At 47.1% G+C, this 24971-nt stretch overlaps 2 protein-coding genes across 2 annotated transcripts; both read right to left on the bottom strand.

Annotated features, from left to right (window-relative positions):
- Nucleotides 1-239: 239 nt before the first annotated feature.
- Nucleotides 240-11642, bottom strand: LOC149305842 (tubulin beta-3 chain-like). Its single transcript, XM_089539782.1, has 4 exons — nt 11561-11642; nt 4702-4810; nt 3492-3602; nt 240-2767 (listed from the first exon to the last, which is right to left on the bottom strand). The coding sequence occupies exons 1-4, from the start codon at nt 11615-11617 to the stop codon at nt 1692-1694; spliced, it is 1353 nt and encodes a 450-aa protein (XP_089395908.1). The 5' UTR covers nt 11618-11642; the 3' UTR covers nt 240-1691.
- A 10841-nt stretch (nt 11643-22483) lies between these two features.
- On the bottom strand, nt 22484-24752 carry LOC149305841 (melanocyte-stimulating hormone receptor-like). Its single transcript, XM_089539783.1, has one exon. It carries the CDS (start codon nt 23434-23436, stop codon nt 22489-22491), a length of 948 nt encoding a protein of 315 aa, XP_089395909.1. The 5' UTR covers nt 23437-24752; the 3' UTR covers nt 22484-22488.
- Nucleotides 24753-24971: the final 219 nt, after the last annotated feature.

The raw sequence follows: 24971 nt of genomic DNA, 5'->3' as shown, positions 1-24971 counted from the left end.
GGATAAAGTTGGAGAGCTCCACCAAAGTTTGGACTAAAAGCTGGAATTTTAGTCTAAAACTTTGGTGGAGCTGCCCAGCTTTATTTTCATGGAAGCTACAAGACATTGTGGTGGACAGTGCTCGAAAAATACTTGTATTAATTAATTAATACTTGTATTAATCCTCCGCATTTTGGCCCTTTGCCCATCATCCAGCCCGCCATTCCTTCCCAGCGTGAGAAACAGAGCAGCCCAAATGCTGGACAGCAATAGATTTATTAAGTATTCCAAAACATAAAAAGAGACACAGACCAGTAAAAAATGAAAACCAGGGCCCTCAAAAGTTATCAAAGTCGTCATCGTATGCGCTGACTCATACAGTGGCAAGAAGAAGAGAAGAACGGTCAACCCTCGTGATAATGAACACAATTCCATTGTTTCGCCAGGGCAGGTGTCGACTGAATCAAAACCAGTCCTTTTCCAAATGTCCGGTTGGGTTTATATGAATTGATTCCATCTCCTGAGAAATCAAAAAATGCAGAAACTAGGCCCACAATGAATGTGTAAGAGTCGAGGTCGGGTGCCAAAACCTGGCTGCATCAGTTCAGCTAAAGAGAAGAATTAGAATCAGGCGCTTCAGGAATCAGACAGGTCTGGAGGGGCGAGTTTGGATGGCTTCAGCCTCAAAGAAGAGTAGAAACTTTGTGAGTTGGGTTTTCTTTATACTGCTATGTGGAAACGAGGTAAACTACACCTCTGAGAAGCTCAAAAAAGCAGTTGTTGCTGCGCATCAGTCTAGGAATGGCTGGTCTTTCTTGCATGGCGGAAGGGGGTTGGATTGGATGGCGCTTGTGGTCGCTTCCAACTCTATGATCCTATGATGTCTTTCTGGAAGCAGCCCAGGGACTTATTATGTGTAAGGGTTGAACTGCAGACAGAACCATCTCTCAAGATTTGGGGCTATACCAATCTAGTATTAGACAGATAGCCCACTGATGGAGAAGGTTCAAGACCACAAGACACAACCATGAATGCTAGAGGAGATCAGAAGACTCTGTAGGACAATGTCTGGCCACCCCACCTGAAGCTGACCCCAAAGTATGACATTCAACAGGACAATGGCCTTAAATGGACAAAGCAGACCTACTATTTTCTGTGGAAACAGAAACTCAGTGTTTCAGACTTACTCAAACTTACTTACTCAAACACTGAACTTCAAGCCCATCTAGATGTTGTGGGAGGGTGGCATTGATGTGAGGAAGCCACAGGACGACTCCATTTCCTTGGAGTAAGGGTTGCTTGAAGGGATGCTACCAGGCATTGAATCTAAAGCTTCACATACTTTTTCATACAGAGATATTGACTTACAGATAAATAAATGTTGGGAGTGATGTTTCTTTAAATCTCTTGTTCATTATCTAGGACGATGGAACTAGATTAAAAGCTGGTTAACATCTTCAGCTGGAAATATGTGACGATCCTAATATTTTCTCACCACTGTATGATTTGGGAGGAGGGGGGAAATGGTTTAAATACTGAACTTTGAAGTTTTGGAACCCATGAATCAGAAGCAACTAGAAGCTGGTTGCCTAAGAACTCAGCAAATGAATAGCAAAGATGGAAGATGGCGACGGGCCGCAGGGCTGCGTCGGTGCTCCGGTCTCACCGGGAGAAGCCGGACGGCTCCCACCATTGTGGTCAGCCCTGGTGCATCACTTGCCCCCCTGAGCTTCCGATTCTTCTTCGTCATCTTCATACATCTCTCCTTCCTCCTCGGCCGTGGCGTCTTGGTACTGCTGGTACTCTGAGACCAGGTCGTTCATGTTGCTCTCGGCCTCGGTGAACTCCATCTCATCCATGCCTTCGCCAGTGTACCAGTGGAGGAAGGCCTTGCGGCGGAACATTGCCGTGAACTGTTCAGAGATGCGTTTGAAGAGCTCCTGGATGGCCGTGCTGTTGCCAATGAAGGTGGAGGACATCTTTAGCCCTCGAGGCGGGATATCGCAGACGGCCACCTTGACGTTGTTGGGGATCCACTCCACAAAGTAGCTGCTGTTCTTGCTCTGGATGGCCAGCATCTGCTCGTCCACCTCCTTCATGGACATGCGGCCCCTGAAGACAGTGGCCACGGTGAGGTAGCGGCCGTGGCGGGGGTCGCAGGCCGCCATCATGTTCTTGGCGTCAAACATCTGCTGGGTGAGCTCGGGCACTGTGAGGGCTCGATACTGCTGGCTCCCACGAGCTGTCAATGGGGCAAAACCGGGCATGAAGAAGTGGAGGCGAGGGAAGGGCACCATGTTGACGGCCAGCTTGCGCAGGTCGGCGTTGAGCTGTCCGGGGAACCTCAGGGAAGTAGTGACACCACTCATGGTGGCTGAGACGAGGTGGTTGAGGTCTCCGTAGGTAGGGGTGGCCAGCTTGAGAGTCCGGAAGCAGATGTCGTAGAGGGCTTCGTTGTCGATGCAGTAGGTCTCGTCTGTGTTCTCCACCAGCTGGTGGATGGAGAGGGTGGCGTTGTAGGGCTCCACCACCGTGTCGGACACTTTGGGGGAGGGCACCACGCTGAAAGTGTTCATGATCCGGTCTGGATATTCTTCACGGACTTTGCTAATAAGGAGGGTCCCCATGCCGGAGCCTGTACCTCCGCCCAGGGAGTGGGTCAGCTGGAAGCCCTGCAAGCAGTCGCAATTCTCACATTCTTTCCTCACTACATCCAGGACGGAATCCACCAGTTCGGCACCTTCGGTATAATGCCCCTTGGCCCAGTTGTTCCCAGCTCCGCTTTGCCCTGAGAAGGAAAAGACAGACGGACATGCTTTGGCTCAGCAACCAGTGAGACCCTGCTGTCATTGACCTGCCTTGCTGCCCACCCCAGAAAAGGAGGCAGTGGAGAAGGTGATGATGGGACCACTCATGCTCCTAAGTGACTGGAGACAATATTACGGAGCCATTTCACCAAAGGAGTTTTGGACATGGATGAAGAAATGATACAAAGAGATGGTTTGCGTGTTGGACTAGGACTCTGGGAGACCTGGGTTCAGGTCCTTGCTAGGCAATGGAAAATTCCTGGGTGACTTTGGGTAAGTCATATTCTCTCAGCCTGAAAAGAAAGCAGTGGTAATCCTCTGAATAAATCTGGCAAAAAAAATCTGTAATAGGGTCACCATAAAACACACCAAAAAACCACCTTGGACCCCTTGCTCAGAAAAAGGTGGGATGAGGATGATATAATAATAATAATAGGACCATGCATTAGCCAAGAATGGAAGATTCTTTGCCCTTTAAAGCACTCTCTCTTCTCAAATGTCTTCTACCCACCCACATGTTTTGGTCATTTCCTTGCCATTTGCTCTAAGATCCAAAACCCTCTAGCTGAAATTCTGTGAATTGTGAAGACAGCCATTTGCCATTTGCCATTTGCCTTGGGCAGAACTGGGTGCCTTTTTGGAGGGTCCCATCAGAAGCAAAGAAAGGGAAAGAGTCTGAGGTGGCAAGAGCCAGAGGGACCATACCAAAAATGAAGTTGTCCGGTCTGAAGAGGTGTCCGAAAGCGCCGGAACGGACGCTGTCCATGGTGCCAGGCTCCAGGTCCACCAAGATTGCACGAGGGACATATTTGTGAGCTGGAGGGACAAAGAAAGATTTACTCCTAATAAACTCAAGGGCTCAGCTTCTCAAGTCAACTGAGCTTCTTGGGGGACAGGCATTTTCCTCCCTAATATGCCAAGGACAGGCGTCCCCTTTGTGCCCATTCTTTCTTTCCTGGAAAATCACCAATCATGGATGCACAGACCAGCTGCACTTCTACGGTTATTGTCATTTTTAAAAACTATTTTACTCTATATCCAATGAGATAGAAAAATGGTGTCCCTTATATAAAATGGCAAAATCATGGTTTGCTTTTGGCATTTTTCAAAAACATATTTTCAAGCCATGGATGGTTGAATCTGTAAATGCAGAATCCATGGATGCAGAAGGTCGACTGTACATTGTTTCAAAGCACTAATTTTTTCATATGATAGTTCATTTGTTTTTAATATGTTTATAATTAGTTGTTGTTTTCCCCCCAGCTGTGAACAATTGTTTTAACTTACGATGTGAACCATCTTGGATCCTATGGCCTGTTACAGACAGCCAAAATAAAGCTGCTTCGAGTCACAGTGGAGGTATGGTGTTTCAATGATGCAAGAGTCCAGAAGCCACACCAAAGCCATGCTCCAGTCCTTAGGGCTGGAGCGTGGCTTTGGTGCGATTTCTGGACTCTTAGGACGCATGCATCATTGAAACACCATACCTCCACTGTGACTCGAAGCAGCTTTATTTTGTCTGTCTGTAACAGGCCTATGTTAGAAAAAAAGTGGGATATAAATTAAGTAAGTGAAACACTTAAATGTTGGAATACCACCTACAAATCCTAGGACTCCATAGGATGGAGCCATGACAATTAAAGCACTGTCAAACTGCATTAATTTTGCAGCTTGGCAGCAACCATAGAGAAATGTATAGAGGTCGCTTTGCCTGCCGCTTTTCTTGGGATGACTAAACTCTATTTCTAAATGCTCAGCAGAAGTTTTGAGTTCTAGAAATATAAGGAATGAAGGAAAATTTCATGGAGGGGGGCACAATTCTTAATTGCAGAGCCCTCATTTTTGCTGCCCAGCAGGAACTTCCGTCTACAATGGGGGTATCCCAGCCTTTGAAAAGGCACCCAGAACAACTTACAGGAGGCTTCATTGTAATAAACGCTGATCCTTTCCAGCTGCAAGTCGGAGTCACCCACGTAGTTCCCGCTGGGGTCTATACCGTGCTCATCGCTGATCACCTCCCAGAACTAAAGGAAGAGAAAGCGGAGGTGATCACAAAAAAGCAAATCATGATATATGTTATGTCTACATCTTATAGGCAACTGGAAAGCAGAAAAAGAGGTTTGAGCATGTCATTCCTGTTCTGTTTTGTACTTTCAGAAATGTATCCCAAATGCTTGAGACATCAGTGGAGAAGACATCAGGGGAAGGTGGCAGGAAAAGAGGAAGACCATAATACCATCCGCAACACAGCTGGACTGATGCCATCAAGGAAGCCACAATGGCAAAGGAGAAAATGTTTTGAAGCCACACAACCACCACCACCACCACAACAACAACAAACACTTGGCAGCTGGAGTAACTGAGGGTCATTTAGCAAGGGGCATCCTTCAAAGATCTCCTCCCCTTCCCCAAATGAGCCAGCTGGTCCAAAGAAAAAGGCAAACCCAAAACGCTTTGCTTTGCATGGTCTGTGCAGAGGAGGAGGCCGCCCCTTCTTCTCAGTGTGCTGGTTTTGGGACTTTGATGTGTCGCTCTGGGGAATCTGGCCATGGTCCTGAAACCACAACTTCCAGGTACCTGAACAGATACTTCTCTCCCCTGTTTCGTAAACTGCAAATGTTATACAGCAAGCAGGCAGTTGTTTCCAATGAAATTTGGTTTCAACTACTAAGAACATTGGAAACAAATTTGAAAAATATAAAAACAATAATTTAAAAACCAGAAAACAATACAAGTTAGAGCAGTTTGTTGTGCCCCTCCAAGTCATTTTTGATTTATGGCAAACCTATCACAGGGTTTTCATGGCAAGTTCCTTCAGAGGGGGGTTGTCAATGCCTCCCTCTGAGACTGAGAGCTTATGACTTACCCAAAATCACACAGTGGGTTTTTATGCTGAAGCAAGGATTCGAACCCTGATCTCCAGAGTAGTTGTCCAACACTGAAACCACTGCACCACACAAGCAGTATAGCACTCTATCAAAGGCTCTCTCTCTACACACACACACACACACACACACACACCAAGTCTTATGTAGCCTTTGTAGCCTTTAGAATAAGATACAGGGAAGGAGAGAGATTTGTGCAAAGTCATCTCGCAGGTGGACTGAGCATGCAACCTCCCATCACTGGTTTGTGGCGCATGCTTAAGAGGCCATTAGGCATGCACTGCAGCAAAAAGTGGTGCGCAGCTTGGAGATCCGGGAAGGGCAAGCGCTTGCGACTTCCAGCTTCTAGCCCTTTGTTGTTGTTAGCTCCCTTTGAATCAACCTCGACTCATAGCGACCCTGTGAGTGAGACGTCTCCAAGCCCCCCATTCTCTGCCTCTCTGCTTAGGTGCTGTAAATCCATTCCATCCATCCTCTCCTTCTACTGCCTTCCACCTTTCCTAGCATTACTGTCTTTTCTAATGATTCATGCCTTCTCATGATGTGATCAAAATACAACAGCTTTAATTTGGTCATCTTGGCTTCCAAGGAGATTTCTGGGTTGATCTCCTCAAGGACCCATTTGTTTGTCTTTTTGGCCATTCACAGTATCCTCTTCTCCATCACCACATCTCCAATAATTTTCTTCCTATCTGCTTTCTTCACCGTCTAACTCTCACATCCGTACATCGTTTGACAGGGAATATAATGGCTTGGACTATTCTACCTTGCATATCTTTAGCATCTTTTCCAGTCCCTTCATAACTGCACTTCCCATTTTTAGTCTTATTCTAATTTCTTGACTGCAGTCTCTGTTCTGATGAATGTTTGATCCAAGGAATAGCGACTCTTTTACTATTTCTATGTTCTCATTGTCTAGGTTGAATTTACATACATCCTCCATGGCCATTATTGCCTTGGAGCAAGCATTTCCCATAAGCAAGGATGAAACAGCATCCTGGCAAAGGACACAGGAGGACTTATGTGTGTGTTTGGTGAAGGTTTTAATGGCCAGAAGGAGCTGCTTTTTCAGCAGTGGTGCAGTATGGAGCAAAAAGTCTAGACTCAGCTCTAGGAAGCACTTCAGAACCTGTTTCTGGGCTGGAGAGAGGCAGATGAGACAAGCCCTTCTGTCCTAACCTCTCTCCAGCCATAGAGCTTTAATTCCCAGCGTTTGCTCCCTGTACTAAGAAGATAAATTGGAACTGATGGCAAGGTCAGGAAGACCAACTGCACATCAGCTGCAGGCTGCTGGGTTCATCCCTTGGAGTGCAAAGGGAGTCTCCTTTTTCAAGGGCATCGTTCAGTTGGAAAAAAGGGAATCGAACTGGAAATGGTGCTCCTGGCTCTCAGATCTGTGGCTGCATGGTTGCAAAATGGCAGGAGCACCTTGGAAATGGTCAGAGGGACTCTCTGTACTGGTTGAAGCTTCTTCTTGTTGTTATGTGCCTTCGTGGAAACTTCCTAGGGCAGTGGTTCCCAAACTGTGGACTTGTTTTGAACTTCATCTCCCAGAATCCCTGACAATTAGCCAAACTGGTAAGGGCTTCTGGGCTTTGAAGTCAAAAGCACCCAGAAGACCAATGTTTGGGGACTACCATCCTAGAGTAATCTTAGGAAAAGGTTTACCATGGCCTTCTTCTTCGTCTGAGAGTTTGACTTGCCTGGGATCGCCCAGTGGGTTTCCATGGCTGGAAAAGGAACACTGGTCTTCAAGAATCCTGGTCCAACATTCAATCTCTATACAACACTGAAGCATCCCAAGGTCCAAAATTTCAACCATATTCTGGGCCCAAGCCCTACAATGGTGCAGCAGAGGGAATGTTTGACTGGGACTGGACCATGAACATTGGTCATCAAATTCACCAGATGATATAATAAATATTAAATAATAATCCAAACACACACTGCCTTGAGCTCCTACAAAGCAACGGGAAAATGCAGATATAGCACAATGGGGCAGAGAAGAGAAATACTCTCTCTGTCTCTCTTTAATTCTAAATTAACCTTGGCCCAGTTCTGAGAAGGATTCAAAGGACTCCCCTCTTTCCACACGATGAAAGAAACTGCAGATCCCAAGGCAGGAATCAATCAAAGATTTTTGTCATGGGGCAAGCAGGCTTGCTTCAAAGGAGCCTTTTCCCCCAAATCAACACTCCTTTTTTTCCACGGATTTGGCACCCTTGGGCATGCGCTGCGGCCAAAGGGATGCGGGAGTTTAGCCAAGGGATTTAAAAAATGACTCTTTAAAACAGCAGCAACATAGATCCTTGTAACATATCCAGCGGTAGCTGCATTGGCCATATAGCATAGTACAACAACATCCCAAATCCACAGAACATGGATACCTTAATTCAAACAACCAAAATGCACAAAAAAACATGATGTAAGCTTTCAAAGCTTCTTCTTTGCTTGATGAAGAAGACAGTGAGTCATATATTTTGTGCATTTTGGTTGGCTCCATAAAGGTATCTGTGTTTTGTGAATTCTGGATGTTATAGTAAAGAACCTTGTGGCACTTAAAGACTAATACGTTTTATTTGGCTTCAGTCCTCATGGATTGTAGCTCCCTTCATCAGAGATGCCACAAGGCTTCTGGTTGTTGTTGCAATAGATTAACACAACTACAACCCTGAAGGAAAAATGTTTAAAGGGCTAAGGCTGCAGAAATAATCTACTTTAACACTACTTTAACAGCCATGGCTCAATGCTTTGGAATCCTGGGAACTGTAGTTTGTTGTGGCACCAGAGCTGAACAGCTCACAAAACTACAGTTCCAGGAAGTCTATTGCACTGAGCCATGGCAGTTAAAGTGTTGTCAAACCAGATCATTTCCACAGTGTGGATGCAGGCTAGGTCTTAAATTTCTCATCCAGGAATGTCTAGCGAGGCTTCTCTACAAAGACTGAGCTGCCCTGTCCTGCACTGAGCAGCTGGGCCAATTCCAGGACCTAGGAGTTTGCAATGAATTATTCACACACACACACTTAACACGCGCACATAGCAAATTAGTAGTGCGTCGTTTTAAAGAGGAACAAGAGAAGGTATTTCAAGAGGGCGGCAACCTCATGATTTCCTCGCCTCCCGTTCCAGTGGAAATGAAACCGAGGGCGATGAAATCTATCCTTCCTCCTTGAGGTTCTTGCAAGGCCCAGTTTGGAATTTGGCCTTTTCTGCTGCAGAGGTTTGGCAATTGTGTCGTTCCCCCTTGGTATACCCATACACACCCATGCGATAGACCTGCAAGACAAGAGGTCCCTGTGTGTGGTGTGCACCTGCAAACATCCTCAGCCCAAACCTAGGGGAGGCAGGAGGGGGTCTGGCTGCCTTCCAAGCCTCATTATTCGGCCCTTTTCCTTGCCCTGGATGAGTGGCAGGTGCTTCCTAGGCCCCCCTCTCCCTCCCCACAACCAACACAATGGCTGGAGCCTCCCTTTGGGGCGCTGGAAGGAGGAGGGGTTGCCCTTAGCCTCAGCTGTGCCCCTGATTTGATTCTGAGCCTGCCTCTGCACTACGCCACTTCGCCCCAGGGGGATAGATGGTGCCTTAAGTGCTACAATCGCACACTTGCACACTCATTGCGGACCTTCCAGCCTGCTTTTTAATTCAGAGCAGGCACAGATGTCCAGGTTAGGGAAGGCCAAATGGGGGGAGAGAAGAGGAAGCAGAGGGGGGAAATTGGGAGGATTAAGATGAGTCTTCTTTGTGGCATGGCAGACGCCTGCTGCGGGAACCCATCTCCCCCCAAACCCTCCATTGCGGGGGTCTCTCCACACAAACACACACACCCTTAGACTAAACAAACCACTAAGCAGACAGCCTTTTGTTGAATTGCCAGAGGAAGGAAACCCCTTGCTTTTTCCAAATGCATTTCAATAGATTCTCCATCTTTGGAGGTCTTTAAACAGAGGTTGGATGGACACCTTTCAGGAGTGCTTTAGTAGGGCATTCCTGCATGGCACAAGGAGGTTGAATTGGATGGACTTTTGTGGATCTTTCTAGCCCTTTCTATGATTCAGCTACATATAGTTGCATTTTTTGCACCAAGAAATGACTCCCAAGGTTGCAGAAATTGAGCCTGGCGCACAGCAGCAAACGGGCCCATTCATTTGGGCCTCAGAAACCACCTGAATTGTTCTTTGTCTGGAGGAATTGCTGGCTCTCCTCCGCTGGCACCAGGGTGATCAGATGTCATAACCACAAAGGAGGACAAGACACTGTAAAATGTAGGACGTTCAAGAAAAATGCAGGGCATTAGCAAATAAAAACTAAAAACACTCATACAAATATAAACTGATGCTACTCATTCAAGCTTAGAAAGAAGGGAATTCTGGAATTCTTCCTAGACAGAAGGTTGAAATGTAGGACATGTTCTGGAAAAGAAAGATGTCTGGTCACCCTGAATGGAGGACGTTTTGGAATTCCTCCTGGACAGAAGACTGAAAGAGAAGATATGTCTTGAGAAAGGAGAACATCTGGCCACCCTGAATGGAGGACATTTTGGAATTCCTCCTGGATAGAAGACTGGAATGCAGGACATGTCCTGGAAAAGGAGGACACCTGGTTGCCCACTGCGTTGGCCAAGCCTACTGGGAATGAGCAGCCTTGGCAGCAATAGAAAAACAGATGCTTTGTCCAAGGCTCTTCTTTTTCTGTTGGGGAGGAAGGATGTCCCAAGTTGCAAAAACCTTCTTGCACTGATGCTTCTCCTGCCCAGATGGAAAGAAAGCACCCAAACACCCGACCTTTGTGCCTATGGGGCTGGTGGGTGGGTGGGGTGGGCAAAGAAGGAAGGAGGACAAAGATGTCAGGCTGCACCCAGCACACACACACACACAGCCCTGGCAGAAGCAATATGGGGGTTTCCGTGCCCCCTGGAAGCCTGCAAAGGGGGAAGAAAGACCCATCGGTATCCTTGGAAGAAATCCAGGGCGATGGGGGCTGTAGTGACGTGAATCTGAAAAAGACAGGCACATCCTCCAAAAAGGAGGTGCATCCAGTGGGTTGGGGGGTGTCCTAGCCAAGGTCACAGCTGTCAGAGGGAAGGTCACAGCCAGGAAGAGGGAGGGTCCCCTTTGTTCTGGCAGGGCTGGGAGGGAGATTCCTCCTCTTGCTGGGTGGGGCACGGGGACCCAGAGAAAGAGAGACCCCTCCTCTTCTTTGTCTCCAGAGGAGACACCCAACCCATCCCAAGACCCAGAGACCCCAAGACTTTCGCTCTCCCCATGCCAAGGTCTTACTTCAGGTGGTCTAGGTGGGCTCATTGCCCAAGCTAAGGCCACCCTTGCCTTGGGATACAGGAGGGCGTGATGGTGCATCCCCCAATGTTGGTGCCAAGGGGAGATGCCGCAGGGAAGAGGGGGAACAGGAGGAAGGCTCTGCTTCGCGTCCTACCCAGGGGAAATGGGAAGAAGAGGAGGAAGAAGAAGAAGAAGAAGGGGCAGAGGAGCCCCACCCGGGGTCCAGCCGGGGGAGCCTATGCCCCACTGAGGCAAGGGAGGTCCTTTGGGGGGGGGGGTTGAGGCGGAGATTGCCCACCTGTCTCCGATCCCTTCAGGAATGCCTCTCCTTTGCAAAGGACCCCCCGCTTGCCCTCTCTTGGAAAAGGGCAATTGCAAAAGACCCTCTAAACCTGCCTTCTATTCCAAAAGAGCCTCCGCCTGCCCTCCTTTGGGGAAGGACCCCCAGCAAAAGACCCTCTTAAACCTACCCCCAATTGCAAAGGAGCCCCAGCCTTCCTTTCTTTGCAAAAGTCCCCCAGGCTTCCCTTTTCTGCAAAAGACCCTCATCCTGCCTGCTTTTGAAAAGGACCCCGTCCAGCCTGCCTGCCTGCCTGCTCTCCTTGGCTACCTTGGCTCCGATCTGGTTGCCGCACTGGCCCGCCTGGATGTGGACGATCTCCCTCATGGCTGCTGCTTCTGCTGCTGCTGCTGCTGCTGCTGGGGCTTTGGCTGAGGGTCTGGGGCGCGTCTGTGGGGCGAGGCGGCGGAGGCGGAGGCGAGTCCGGGCCGGGGCCGGGTTTTATGGCCAGCTGGGGCCGGGCGGTGACGTCACTGGGCCGCCTTAGCCAATCAGGAGCCGCCGCCGCCGCCAAAGACTGCAACATCCCTGCAGCAGCAGCAGCAGCAGCAGCAGCCTCCCTGGAGCATCCTTCGGGAGGACCCCTTTGGAGGACCACAAACGCCACCCTCGTCCTCGCCTCGCCTCCTTAACTTCGCCACTTGGGCATTTCATCCTCAGTGATTTGTATGGCTTTGCCCTCTTTTACCCCATTGTGTAATTGTAGCATCATTTTCTTGTTCATCCCTTTGCTCTCTCTCTCTCTCCTCGGTGTTGCTTCGACTGTTGCCGTAAGCAGGCCTTTAAAGGTTGTTTTAAATTGCTTTGCTTGGTAAAGCACTGCACAAAACCCACAGCGCTCCATGAAACAAATGCAATAATGAGGTAATGTTTTTTGGGGGGGCTTTGGGGGCTCTGTGGCCGCGTTCTAGAAGAGCTTATTCCTGACGTTTCACCGGCATCTTTCAGAGAAGCTGGCGAAACATCAGGAATAAACTCTTCTAGAACCACAGAGGCCTAAAACCCACAAAAAAACTATGGATGCCAGCCATGGAAGCCTTTGACTTGACAATAATATGCATCTGAGGAAGTAGACTGAAGTCTACGAAAGCTCCTGCTACCAATTTCTTTCTTTGAGTCTCAAATGTGCTACAAGATCTCTCTATGCACTGATTCCTCAGACTAACACAGTTACAGCTTTGAATCCTCATCATCCTCATCATCCTTTCCTCTTCCCTTCCGCAAGGGCTGGCTCTCCAAGGGACCCCTCAGCAAGTAATGTTTGGCATCATGGAATCCATCATGTCTCCTGAGCTAAAGTTTTCTCGATGCAAAACACGAAGGCTTCTTGAGAAAGTCAGTGTCCTCCACCTAAAAAGGAGCCTGTGGCTTCACAAAGGAAGGAGACACAATGCATTCCAAAGGAAGCCTCTTCGATCAGTTGCAAATGGACATTCAATGCCCGGGACATGGAGACTCTCCCAGGGACCCCACGGCCAAAGCCTGCAGAAAGCCCTCCCTACATCTGGACTAAGACCAGAAACAGCCAAATACAGGCCTAGGACTAACACCTTCTATTTTCTTTCCTCTTGTTTGCCTGATGAAGAAGCCAATGTGACTCTGAAAGCTTGCAACATGTAATGGTGCATTTCGGTTGGCCCAATAAAGGTATCGTTGTTTGGATGTTGCTGGATTTGCTGTATGGCCAGCATGGCTACCCCTAGATCAGTGGGTCCCAAAATCTAGTCTTCCAGATGTTTTGGACTTCAGCCGCCATAATTCTTGGCTGTTGGTCAAGCTGGCTTGGACTTCTGGGAGCTGAAGTCCAAAACACACAGGAGACCAAAGTTTGGGAAGCACCGCCAAATGATGCTTCCTGGCCTCCAGAGTCACAGTCCCACACTCAAACCATCATGCCATACTGTCCCCAGTTGTGAACAGGGATGGTGGGAAAAATAAAGCTTGGCTGCCTTCCTACCAGGTATCTGCACCACCACTGGATAGGAAAGGGTAGGGGTCTGGTTTACAAGCAAGAGTGCTCCTGAGCATAGATGGAGTCCATGGCACCAGAAGGTACCACCCAGTGCAGTAAGTCACACACTCATCTCTCACATCCACATGCCATTGACCTCCCCTTACCCTCGCAAAGCATGCAGAATCCTTAGTCATGTTCTTTTTAGTACTTGTGTGACTCACAATTTCCATCTCTCACTGAAGGCAATGGCCATTATTGTCATAGAATCATAGAGTTGGAAGAGACCACAAATGCCATCCGCTCCAACCCCCGGACATTAAGCCACTATCAACATTAAAAAGCATACCTTTAAATTACAATGTCAGTGTCGTGTCGCAAACTTTCGAAGCTTCGTTGGCTTCTTCATCCGCCAGAGATGTTAAAAACCATACAGGACAAAAGAAAAAGGGGAAAACAAATTAAGATGCTTTCAGTCCCAAGCCTCCATCTTGTCAAGATGTTTCTGTCCTCAGTTCAGAGGGTTCTGGAGGCTGAGGTCCAAAACACACTGCAGAAATAATCCAGTTTGAGGCCACTACAACTGCCCTGGCTCAGTGCTAGGGAATCCTAGGAACTGTTGTTTATTGTGGCACCAAAGCCCTCTGACAGAGAAGGCAAAATGTCTCACAAAACTACAATTCCCAGGGCAGGGAAAGTGGTCTCAAACTGGATTATTTCTGCAAGGTGTTTTTGGACCTGAGATCGAGTGTCTTGCCCAGTGGCTTTCCATGGCTGAGCAAAGGAGGTTTGAACCCTGGTCCTTATAACCTACGCTGGCTCTCAGGTATTGCGCTGGAGCCGTATTGCGCTGGGATCAAACTGGGACTGAAGGAAGGCCATTGGGAGGGAAAGATATCCCCAAAGATCTCTAGAACTGGGGAGTCTAGAAAGCAATGGGAGAAGATTCAGGCTGTTGTGCATTTGTGTTTTTGTAGTGGGTGTTTGTGTGCAAATCCCATGGAACAAAAGGCTCCTCCTAATCCCAGCTGTGCAGAGCAAGAGGAAGACACACAAACACACAGAGAGGGTCCTTTGCTTGCTTCTGCCTCTCCTTTGTTCCCAGCATCAGGAAGGGGCTCTTGATGGGGGGGAAAACCCTTCCTTTCCCCCTCCTCTTCTTCCCTCCCCTTTTTTTGGGGGGTGAGGAAGGCAGGGAGGGGTCCCACAGATCTGTTTCCTGCCATTTCTGCCCCCCCAAATATTCTTTTGTGTCTGGAGGGTTGCATTGCTGCACCCCAAGGAGGGTCAGGGACAAAGCTTTGTCCCCATGGGGCAGCTCCTGACCCCTGATCCTTGGCAGCAACAGAGGTCTGACTCTGGGTTTTTTTTTGGGGGGGGGGGACCAGGAAAGGACAGGATGAGGCCTTTGATTGACAGGCCAGACTGGAAGCAACACACACACAACCACACAGACTGCTCCATAGGGATAATTTCCCCAAACAATGTGGAGAAGGCCACTGGCAAACCCCCTCTGAACAAACCTTGCCAAGAAAACCCCAGGACAGCTTTGCCTTAGGGTTGCCATACATCTTAAAAGCACACAACAACAACGTTAGATATTAAGCATTCTCTACTATTAATATTTCAATCCTTTTTATTAGGGTTAAATATTTCCATTAAGTATACGCTGCTTGGAGTGTGTCTTCCCGCACGGCAGAACAAGGCTGGGCTTAGTTATTTTCTTTGGATGGCCCTTGGGGTCTCTTCCAGCCCTAGGGTTTTAGGATTCTCTCTCTTGCTCTCTCTCTTGCTCTCTTCCCACCACCTTTTTTTTTACTTTCATAAGATACAAACTGGGCACATGCCTTCAAGTCGGCTCAGACTTATGAAATAAATATCTATTATTATTATTATTATTATTATTATTATTATTATTCTGACTGCTGGACATCTACAAAAATGGGAATTTGGGATTGCAGCCTATAATATGATATGAATTGGGATTATGGGGTTGCTACGTCTAAAATTAAGTTGGCAGCCTCCAGTTTTGTGAAGGATCTCTCCCGACTTGGTTTTGGCTTTCTTTTGCTTTTTCTCTTCTGCCTGTAATTCCTGGCTTCTCTTTCCTCTTGCTTTTTGTTGTGATGCCCTTTGGCTGCAAACAGTGCATCTGGGATAAGCACTGAAGCTGTACTTGGGAACACAGAATGGCAAGATCTCCTACCAGAAAAAAAAGGTAGAAACCGAACTTGGAAGTTGTTGAAATGCAAAAAGCACCTCCCTGCTTCCTTCCCTCCCTGCTTTTTCACCAACAGCTGAATGGCAGAATGGGGCCAAGACACTGTTTCTCCTCTCCCCATAGAACCCCACCCAGGAGGCTCCTGCTTTTATCAAAGCGAGGAAGTGACGATCCTTTGCAAGGTATGCAGAGATCCTGCAACACCTTTGAGACTAACAGTGCAAAAGAAAGTACAGTAACCTCTAAAATCCACACAACAGTGATAGCTTTATGGGGCCAGCCAAAATGCACAAGGTAAATCTTTGTTCCTGCAGCACAAGACGTGGAAGTGCTGCAGGTGACAATAATGTCTGCCATTGCTCTTTGAGCCATTCTAATGGCAATGCCACCCCTTAAGGCCAATGCCAGTCTCTCTGGTCCCTCCCAGTCCCAGACCTCTGGAGTGACAGAATGACCAGCCAAAGGCTCCGAGGAAATGGAAAAACACTCTGAGCTCATCCTGGAAAGCAGCTGAGTTCCCAGAACGGTGGACTGCGCATGGTGCCTCCTGGGAGTCTGTCTGGCCAAAACCAGGCCCTTCTTGGCAGAAGCTAAGCTGGAAGGAGCAGAAATTGCAGAAGCACACAGCTAAAGCATCCCTAAGAGATGCCCATCCACCCTCCGAGGCAGTCTCTCCCACTCTCAAACTGCTCTTACAGTCCAGAAGCCCTTCCTAATGTTTAGGTGGGATATCTTTTCTTGCTATTTGACTCCATTGGTTCATGCTCTGTTCTCTGTATGACTGTTGTTGTTACTGTTGTGTGCCTTCAAGTCAGGTTCAACCTACGGCGACCCTAAAGGGACCCTGTCATGGGGTTTTCTTGGCATGATTTGTTCAGGGTCAGTTTGCCTTTGCTTTCCCAAGCTCACCCAGTGGGTTTCATGACTAAGCCAGGATTTGAACCTTGGTCCTAATCCAGCACTCAGACTACTACACCATTCTGGCCCTCATAACATACAGACCCTCAGATATTTAAAGATAGCTGTACCACTCCACCTCTGTCTTCTCTTCTCCAAGCTAAATATATCCAACTTGAATCCCATTGTGGGAGAAATTGTAACCCACAAAGGTGGGATCACAATCCTTGAAATAAACATAATAAATACATTCCTAAGACATTCTTTGACAGCCAGTGTTTAAGTGTTGGACTACGACTTTGGAGACCAGGGTTCGATTCCCAGCTCAGCCAATGAAACCCACTGAGTGACCTTGGACAAGTTACATCTTCTCAGCCTCAAGGAAGGCAATGGCAAACTTCCTCTGAACAAATCTTGCTAAGAAAACCCCAAGATAGGTTTGCCTGAGGGTCACCATAAGTCGAAAAATGACTCGAAGGCACACAACAGCAACAACAAAGACATTCTTCATAAGGCTTGGTTTCAAGCCTATTCCTGTCTGGAGGTGTCAGGATTCAAACATAGGACCTTCTAGAAGAAGACCTTCTAGAAGACCACCAAGCATGGGCTGGAGCACTGATGGCCAAAGCCATGGCCATTTCCCACCAGCAGAGGGTGCCAGGCTTTCAAACTAAACTGGGATGCGACACTGCAAGAAGAGCTCTCTCTCAAAGCCAAGCTGGTCTTTTTCTCTCTCTTCCAGCTGCAAGGCAGCAAGGAATTCTAAGGGCACCTTTGAAGTAAGCCAATTTATTATAACATTCACTCTTGTGGATTGCAGCCCACCTCCTTAATATTAGGCAATAACCCTAATATTAAGCACAATGCAAAATGTACAGTGCATGCACATGGTGGTATAGGAGTGTGGGATCAGAGCACAAAAGAGGATGCAAAAAAGGATGGCTATCAACATAAACGACGCATCTGCTAGCAGAGATGAGAGAAAGAGAGAAAGAATCCAGCAGCATCTTAAAGAGTGGTCTATTTTAGCCTGAGATTTTCTGGATTTCTGGTCATGGATTAAATTCACAAAAGGTCAGACTATCAGTTAAGTGCTGCTAAGTTCCTTCCCTCCACTGAAACAGACTAACATGGCCATCTATTTAAAAGCTTGCAGTTGATGACCTCTGAAGTCTTCAAATCTCATCAAGAATTATTATTATTATTATTATTATTATTATTATTATTATTATTAGCATTCCCATCTGTGCCTTGGTACATCTTTTAGCAAAGAAGTGTGTGGCTGACCAGAGCACGACTTTGTGTATGCAGTCATTGGGGTATTGGGTGGATTTCCAAAGAACCACAATGGAGAACAGAATGCCTCATACCCTCCAAATGTCCCAATTTGCCAGGGACAGTCCCATTTAATCCTCTACAACCCCACTTTTCCAGCTACTTTTAAAATATCCTGGTTCCTTTCTCATCATCCTACTTTCCTCCCTTTGTCCTCAGCTTGCTTCAACTGCTGCAACTTTGAATTCAAATTGCAAAAGTATTTTGCACTCAGTTAACTCAGTAGGAAGGAGAGGAGAAGAAGGCAGAGCCGTCTTGCCTTTCCCAGGTGGTTCAGGCAAAAACAAATTGCTATGGCATCTCCTAGCTTGTGTGTTCTTCGTCTGTAATAACTTTTGCCATCTTGGCCATACTCTAATGTTACTTTGCCACACATGTCCCAGTTTTCATGTTGGAAAGTATGAAGCCCTGGATTGCAAAAAGTCAGCATAAGGGCAGATTGGTGGCCTGGAATGTCAAGAGGATCAGAGAATGGCCATTGTAAACCCCCTCTGAAGAAACTTGCCAAGAAAAACGTATGAGTTCACCTTAAAGTTGAGCCATAAGTCAAAAGTGACTTGGAGGCACACAGTAACAACATTGTCCATGGAATATGGATGCATTTGCGAAGCACAGGCCATAAGCTGCTGTGCAGGATACATGTGAAGGGGAAGTGTGCATGCACAGGGAACATATCATTTGCTGTGCACTCAGATCACTGTCACCTGCTCTGGGTATCTCTCTTACCTCTAGGGAAGAGATCCTTTTTCCTATTCTGGCTTGCCATTTGGAAGACTGGAAGGACGTCATCCGGGACCAGACCTGGACAGCTGGGTGGGATGGGCGACGCTCAGTAACATTGCCTTCAGCATGACTCACTGCTGCAAAATGCAAGCAAAGCAGCCCTCCCTCAGGAGAGGACGGGTCCCCAACCATTAAAAACAATCCCAGCTACATCTTCATCCCCCAAAGACAATTCAAGTGTTTATGCGTGTCTGTGTTCATTTATGGCAGCCTCTTCTGAAACAGTGCTCTCCAAATGTTTCTGCCATCCTCTGGCCACATGGCCAGTGGTTGCAGGGGTTTAAGGGAGCTGCAGTCCAACATGTCAATTGGGAAGGACTCCATGCTTTCTTCCAAGGAGGCAACAACCATGTTGGGCAGAGATAGCTATGGCTGAAAGTTAGGAGTTGGGAGGTGAAGGACAGCTAGCTTCATCCTACTTGACTGAGATTTAGGGTACCTTCTCCTGTTCCAGGATCTGTTAAGGATTAATGCCCTGCCTGAGGTCCAGTCTGTGGGAACTGTAGTCCAACCCATTGGGAAGAGATACTCTGTGGCATATACCTAGAAGTCATACGCCTAGAACCTGTGTGTGTGCCCGGTTAAAGAGTGTAATGAAAGGTTAAGGACAGCATTCCACACCCAAAATTTTGTTCTTAGGTTGTGTAATGCAAATCTTTGCATGCATTGATTGAATGGCAACACTGTGCTCCTCCGTGAGCAAACAGAAACACAGCTGTCTGCCCAATGAATGCTCATCCGCATGCACAATGTGCAACGGCACTCTGCACACAACTCATAAAATCCCTTCCCTTGTCTCTGGAGCAGCAGGAAACAAGCTGGCTGCAAAATATCCCTTCAAAAATTTAAAGATGGCTCTTGTCTCACCTCTCAGCCTTTTATTCTCCAAGCTACACTCGGCTTCCTTGACCTCATACTCAATGTGGACATTTTACACTGGATAAAAATGCCAAAGTGCTTCTGTACGGAAACGTACGCATGCGTAAGACTCCAAGAGGATTCCAGTTCCTGAGTATAAGCACACATATATCTAGTATATAAAATAATACATATTATTTGACTCCTTAGTGAAAGAAGGCTTAAGTACATTGGAGAAAACAATGAAGAATCATGGAGAAATAAACAGGAAATTGTGATTGAGAAAGAAGAAGGAAAAACGGGGTATGAAGAGATAAAAATTTAATTAATGATATATTCTATATCTCTAAACATATTTTTAATTTAAATGAGATATTAATCCTCTTTGTGACTATTTGTGGGGGGGAGAGGGGAGCAAAAAGTACGTTATGAATTAAGGATCATATATTATGCAAAATTAACATACTAATTAATAAAATACTGTGCCAAATTAAGATGTGCAGATGAAAGAGACCCACTTTCTTCTGTCTCTCTCACCTCCTTCTTCTGCAGAATGGAAAAGACCAAAGAGATAGAATTTCTACACATAGTCCACAAATCGCAGCTTTATTATTATTGTAATACAGAAATGCTGTATGCTGAATGCAAACATACATACACTTTATTATCAGCACTTCTTTTTTTCTTTCTTTCTCCCAGAACGCAAGGCAGGTCAATGGGTCACACTTAATGTCTTCATCAATTTTGGGGAACAGGTTGGTCCATTTGGTGGTTGAGCCCAGACTTCTCCTTGAGCAATTCTTAGGGCCACCCCAAAACAATCACAGTCATTACCATGGCATTCATTGCTTGTCCTTTCACTTAAAATTCCCTTAACAATGAGGGGTTGGAGGCTTGATCTACATGGTCGCAATCCACTTTACACACACTGCTGTGGGCTTGCGCTGGGAAAACTGTTCTTCATGTATTGTTCGTGGGGCGTTCCAGTAGATCTTTATTTAAAACATTCATGTGGGGGAGATCTGTCTCCAAAAAGAGATCTGAAGAAATGGCATGGAGAGTTGTGGACTTGACATAAATTCAGTTTAGTGGTACAACAAAAGCCAAGAGGTAGATGCTGGGGATCGGGTCCAAGAAGGCATAGAGGAGCCCAGGTTTTATTCTGTCTTGGTCAGCTCTCCTTGCTATCTGGCCATTATCTCCTCTGTGCCTCTCTTTCAGGGATTCAGAGACATAGCCAGATAGCAAGGAGAGCTGACCAAGACAGCTCTCCTTGGTCTGGAAAACCAGCATGCAGAGGGGTCTTGTAGCACCTTTGAGGCTGAGTGAAAGAAGCTTTAACAGAAGCTTTCGTACATTTAGGTCTGCTTCCTCAGGTGTTCACTCCATGCATCTGAGGAAATAGAGCAAGTCTACGAAAGCTTATGCTACAACGTCTTTTGCACAGTTAGTCTCAAAGGTGCTACAAAGTTCCTCTTCCAGGGATGGGGCTTTGAAGGGGATGAGGGTATTGCTTCCTCAATAGGAATCCTACCCCGCTACTGAAATTTTCCTTCAGTCTCCCAATTTCTAGCATTGCAGAGAGTGAGAGACGCTGAAAATCATTCACACTCTTAAACTCATCTATATGCCTTATCTGCATTCCCTTGGTCACTGGACTGATGCTAAACTGATGCCTAAATTGTCTTTTGAAATGCATAACTGAAATTTTAAGTTGCCTCAATGTTCATGGACTGAAGGGCTGAAGGAATATTTATTTTAGGGGAGCAGCACTCTTATGAGGGGGCAGTGCCCTCATTCCCTCTGCCCCATAGGAACATCTCTGCTCTCTCCGATACTCCCCAGTGTCTCACATGCTGCAAAACACAGGTAAGGCTACATCTACACTGTAGAAATAACACTGTTTATTATTTGCTATGGCTCTGTCCTACAGAATTCTGGGAATTATAGTTTTGTGAGGCTTCAGCACTCTTTGGCAGAGAAAGTGAAAGACCTTGTAAAACTACAAACCCCAAGAGCTCATAGGATGGAACCACAGCACTTAAAGTGGTGTCAAACTGCATTGTTTCTACAGTGTAGATGCACCCTAAGATGCCTTTTCACATGATGGTGAATTCTAAAGTGCAAGAGCTCACTATGTTATATGGCATATGCACAAGGACACAGACACACTCAAAGGACCAGCAACGTATTTTGCAATACTCAAAGGATGTTGAATCAACATGACTGTAATCCTGTGTGCACATGTACCTGGGCAGAGTCAGCACCATCAGGGCTGGGGAGCCTTTCCTTCTGAATTGCATGGGTTTGGATTTGTAAAAACAACAACTACACCCCCGCTGGCCTGTAACTAAAGACCTTCAGACAGCTGAAATGCAACCTTGAGCTTCCGCATAAATGCCAGCCACCTGGCAAAGAAGTGAATGGAAACATCAGCCAAGGGGTAGGAAGCAACCTTCCTAATTCTGACATCCTCTATGCTAAGCTGTCAAGAAACCACAGTGCAACTCAAAGCCTTGTCCTCACCCCAATCTTTCATCAGCTACTTTGGTTCTCTGGCAGATGATGATGTTCCTGCCCAGGAGGCAAAAACTACCAGTCACTGCCACACAGTCCCCCACAGTATCCTCAGTATGTTACCACTGTTTTAAAAAGAAGATACAAAATCAATTTGTGGAAGAAGGCATGCCCATGTATATTAGCCAAAGTTGGCTATTTGGAGCCTTGCTGTGTGAAGAAGCCATGCCACTTAATACCAGGCTGAGGTGCAACAGCAGCAACAGAGCAAGAAGGAGGTCTACTACCTTTGAGTCCTGCATTGAGTTCCTCCTAGCAACTCGAGTCTGCCATGAGCAACAAGGAGCTGGGCTAAGTCCTGAGATACCAGTCAGTGAAAGAACAGTCTGTGGGTTTCCCATTTCTGGTCATGGGTGGGGTGGCTGTAGCTTCCACTGGCACCTCTCCTCCTCCACCTTTGCCTATATGTTCCTAATAGTACTCACTTAGAGATGCTGAACTCCAGGTCTCAGGTTCCTGAGAGAGGGCAATATGTCCAGGTTTGACTTGTTTGTCCTCAGGTGCTCAGCCTCTTCTCCTTCCTTCCTCTCTTCCCATCCCACCCTCCTTCCTTCCCCTCTTCCTTCTTCTTTTCCTTTACCAAAAGCAGAATACCACCTCTTTCAAAGTCCTCCTGAGCTCCTGACTCCGGAAGGCATAAATGATGGGGTCCACCACGGAGTTGCAAATGACAAGGATGAGGTAGAGGCTGAAGTAGCTGAAGTAACAGGTGCAGGTGGGGTGTGTGGGGCAGGTGAGGATGAGGATCAGATGGAGGAAGAAGGGCCCCCAGCAGACAAAGAAGACACCCAGCAAGATGGTGAGGGTGATGGCTCCCTTCATGCTGGTGAACTGAGGGGAGCTCTGTTTCCTCTGCATGCTGGAGATCCTCCGGGCATGCTGGCGTGCCAAGGCAAACATGTGGATGTAGAGCGCCATGATGAGGATGACCATGGAGAGGAAGAAGACCACCAGGCAGAGGATGACGGCCGTGCTGTCGTAGGCAATGAAGATGGCGCTGGAGATGCTGCTGACCAGCCAGACAGCCACGATGATCATCATTGCCCGCTGGAAGGTCATGATGTTGTGATAGCGCAAGGCGTAGAAAATGGTGATGTAGCGGTCAATGGCAATGATGCTGAGGAAAGAGAGTGAGGACATCAAGGAGCTGCAGATCAGCATGTCCATGACATTGTCCATCTGCTGCATGGTGGAGGACCTGACCACCAGCACCCCGTGGTCGATGAGGAGCATGAAGAAGGTCTCCACCACATTGCTGATGCTCACCAGCATGTCGGACACAGCCAGGCAGCAAATGAAGTAGTACATCGGGGAGTGCAGGTTCCGGTTCTTGACAATGGCAGCCACCACCAGCAAATTTTCCAGAAAACTCAGGGCGCCCAAGGTCAGAAAGAGTTCATTGGGGATCACCACCGGCCAGTCCGTCGAGCAAAAGGTCTTGTTGGTCACGTTGATGGGCAGGTCGCTAGCAAGGGTGGCATTGAGGGAACCTGGAGCTGGCCACAGGGGTGATGGAACCGTCATCTTCTGGATGACTTTGTGGAAGAGTTCCTGGGGAAAAACAAAGTCAAATTAAGTATCCACAAAGTTTGGAACAACGTTTGTTTAACCTCCCCTTCTCCAAATAGCTTTATGGGTGAGGGCAAGTGTACTTTTATCTTCTCCCAGAGACTCACCTGTGGGCTTGCTGAACTTCAAAGATCTATTGAGGAACTCCTCCTCTCCAAGGCTAAAGATTTGTTAGTCTTGAAATGAAACTTAATCTTGTTTGCTGTAGAATTGAGAGTTGAGGCATGCCGATTCAGCCGCACTGCATGCCTTGTTCCCAAGTGGGGCTCCCCTTTTACTCCCAATGACCCCCAAGTTCTGTCTCCTTGGTCTTTGTTCCTCTGGGGATGAGTTTCTTCCCTTCTTCTCCCCCTTTTCCCCCCACTCCTTTGGGTCTTCCTGCAGCCAGAAGGCCACAATGTCTTGGTGCTTCTCTTTGTCGTGAAGCGTTGCTCCTAACTCTTCCTTGGCTTCGCTCCTAATGACAGAGCCGCTTTATTTGTTTCTGCCCCAAAGTAATTGATTAGCAGGAGTTTACAGCAAAGAAAGAAGCCTTTCTCTCCCCTACTTTTAAAGAAATATCCAGTCAGCTCCTCCTTCACCAGAGGGGCGGAGAGGGATCCACATGATAGTGCGCCAGGCGATGGGCACTTTGACTGGCGGCGAGATGTTATGAAACAGCCCTTAAAGCCTGGCTGGGTTTTCTCCTGCATTAATGTCCTGGTGGTGTGATGCCCTCCCGCCCCATGCCAAGCGAGGGGATGGGGTGCCAATTACTCACCATCTTACTTGGGTCTTCGATAAGGAACAGCAGGACATGGACTCCGGGGTCAGAAAGAAATGTTTTATCCATGCTGTATCCAGACAAGGAGGTCCCCAAAATGGCTCCAGTCACACTCAATGGACTTTGTTGCTGACTTGTAGAGGATTTCTCCAGGTGTGGCTCACATCTCTGATTGGTCCATCTTGCAATAACAGATCTGCTAAAAACCTTTTCTGGAATCCTATATCGCCTTTCACTTAATGTAACTTTATGCATAGTTAGCTATGCAACAGAGGCACTAAGGAATTTGCTGTTGTTGTTGTGGTTGTTGTTAACTACCCTTGAGTCGATCTCAACTCATGACGACCCTGCAGATGAGATGCCTCCAAGACTCCCTATTTTCCACTGCTTTTCTTAGTTCTAGCAGATTCATACCCATTCACTAGAAATACTGTCAGTGAACTGTGAAGATGTATAACAGGACACAGATAAAAATGTCCAATGCACATTTGGTTCCATTGGTGACCAGATGTCCTAACCACAAAGGAGGACAAGGCACTGCAAAATGTAAGACATTACAAAATAAAAGCTTAAAAGACTAATATGAATGTAAATTTATGCTTCTTAGTCATGCTCCAAGTGGAGGACATTTTGAAATTCCTCCCGGACAGAAGGTTGAAATATAGGACATGTCCGATTTTGCTACGTAGTAAAGTAATAATGCTGGATATAGCCATTATAGAACTGC

The sequence above is a fragment of the Sceloporus occidentalis genome, unplaced genomic scaffold (assembly GCF_023333645.1).
Source record: "Sceloporus occidentalis isolate IW3139 unplaced genomic scaffold, rSceOcc1.0.p SCAF_10, whole genome shotgun sequence".
Taxonomy (NCBI): domain Eukaryota; kingdom Metazoa; phylum Chordata; class Lepidosauria; order Squamata; family Phrynosomatidae; genus Sceloporus; species Sceloporus occidentalis.
The sequence above is the reverse complement of the archived record's forward strand: the minus strand, read 5'-3'. Positions and strand labels throughout refer to the sequence as shown.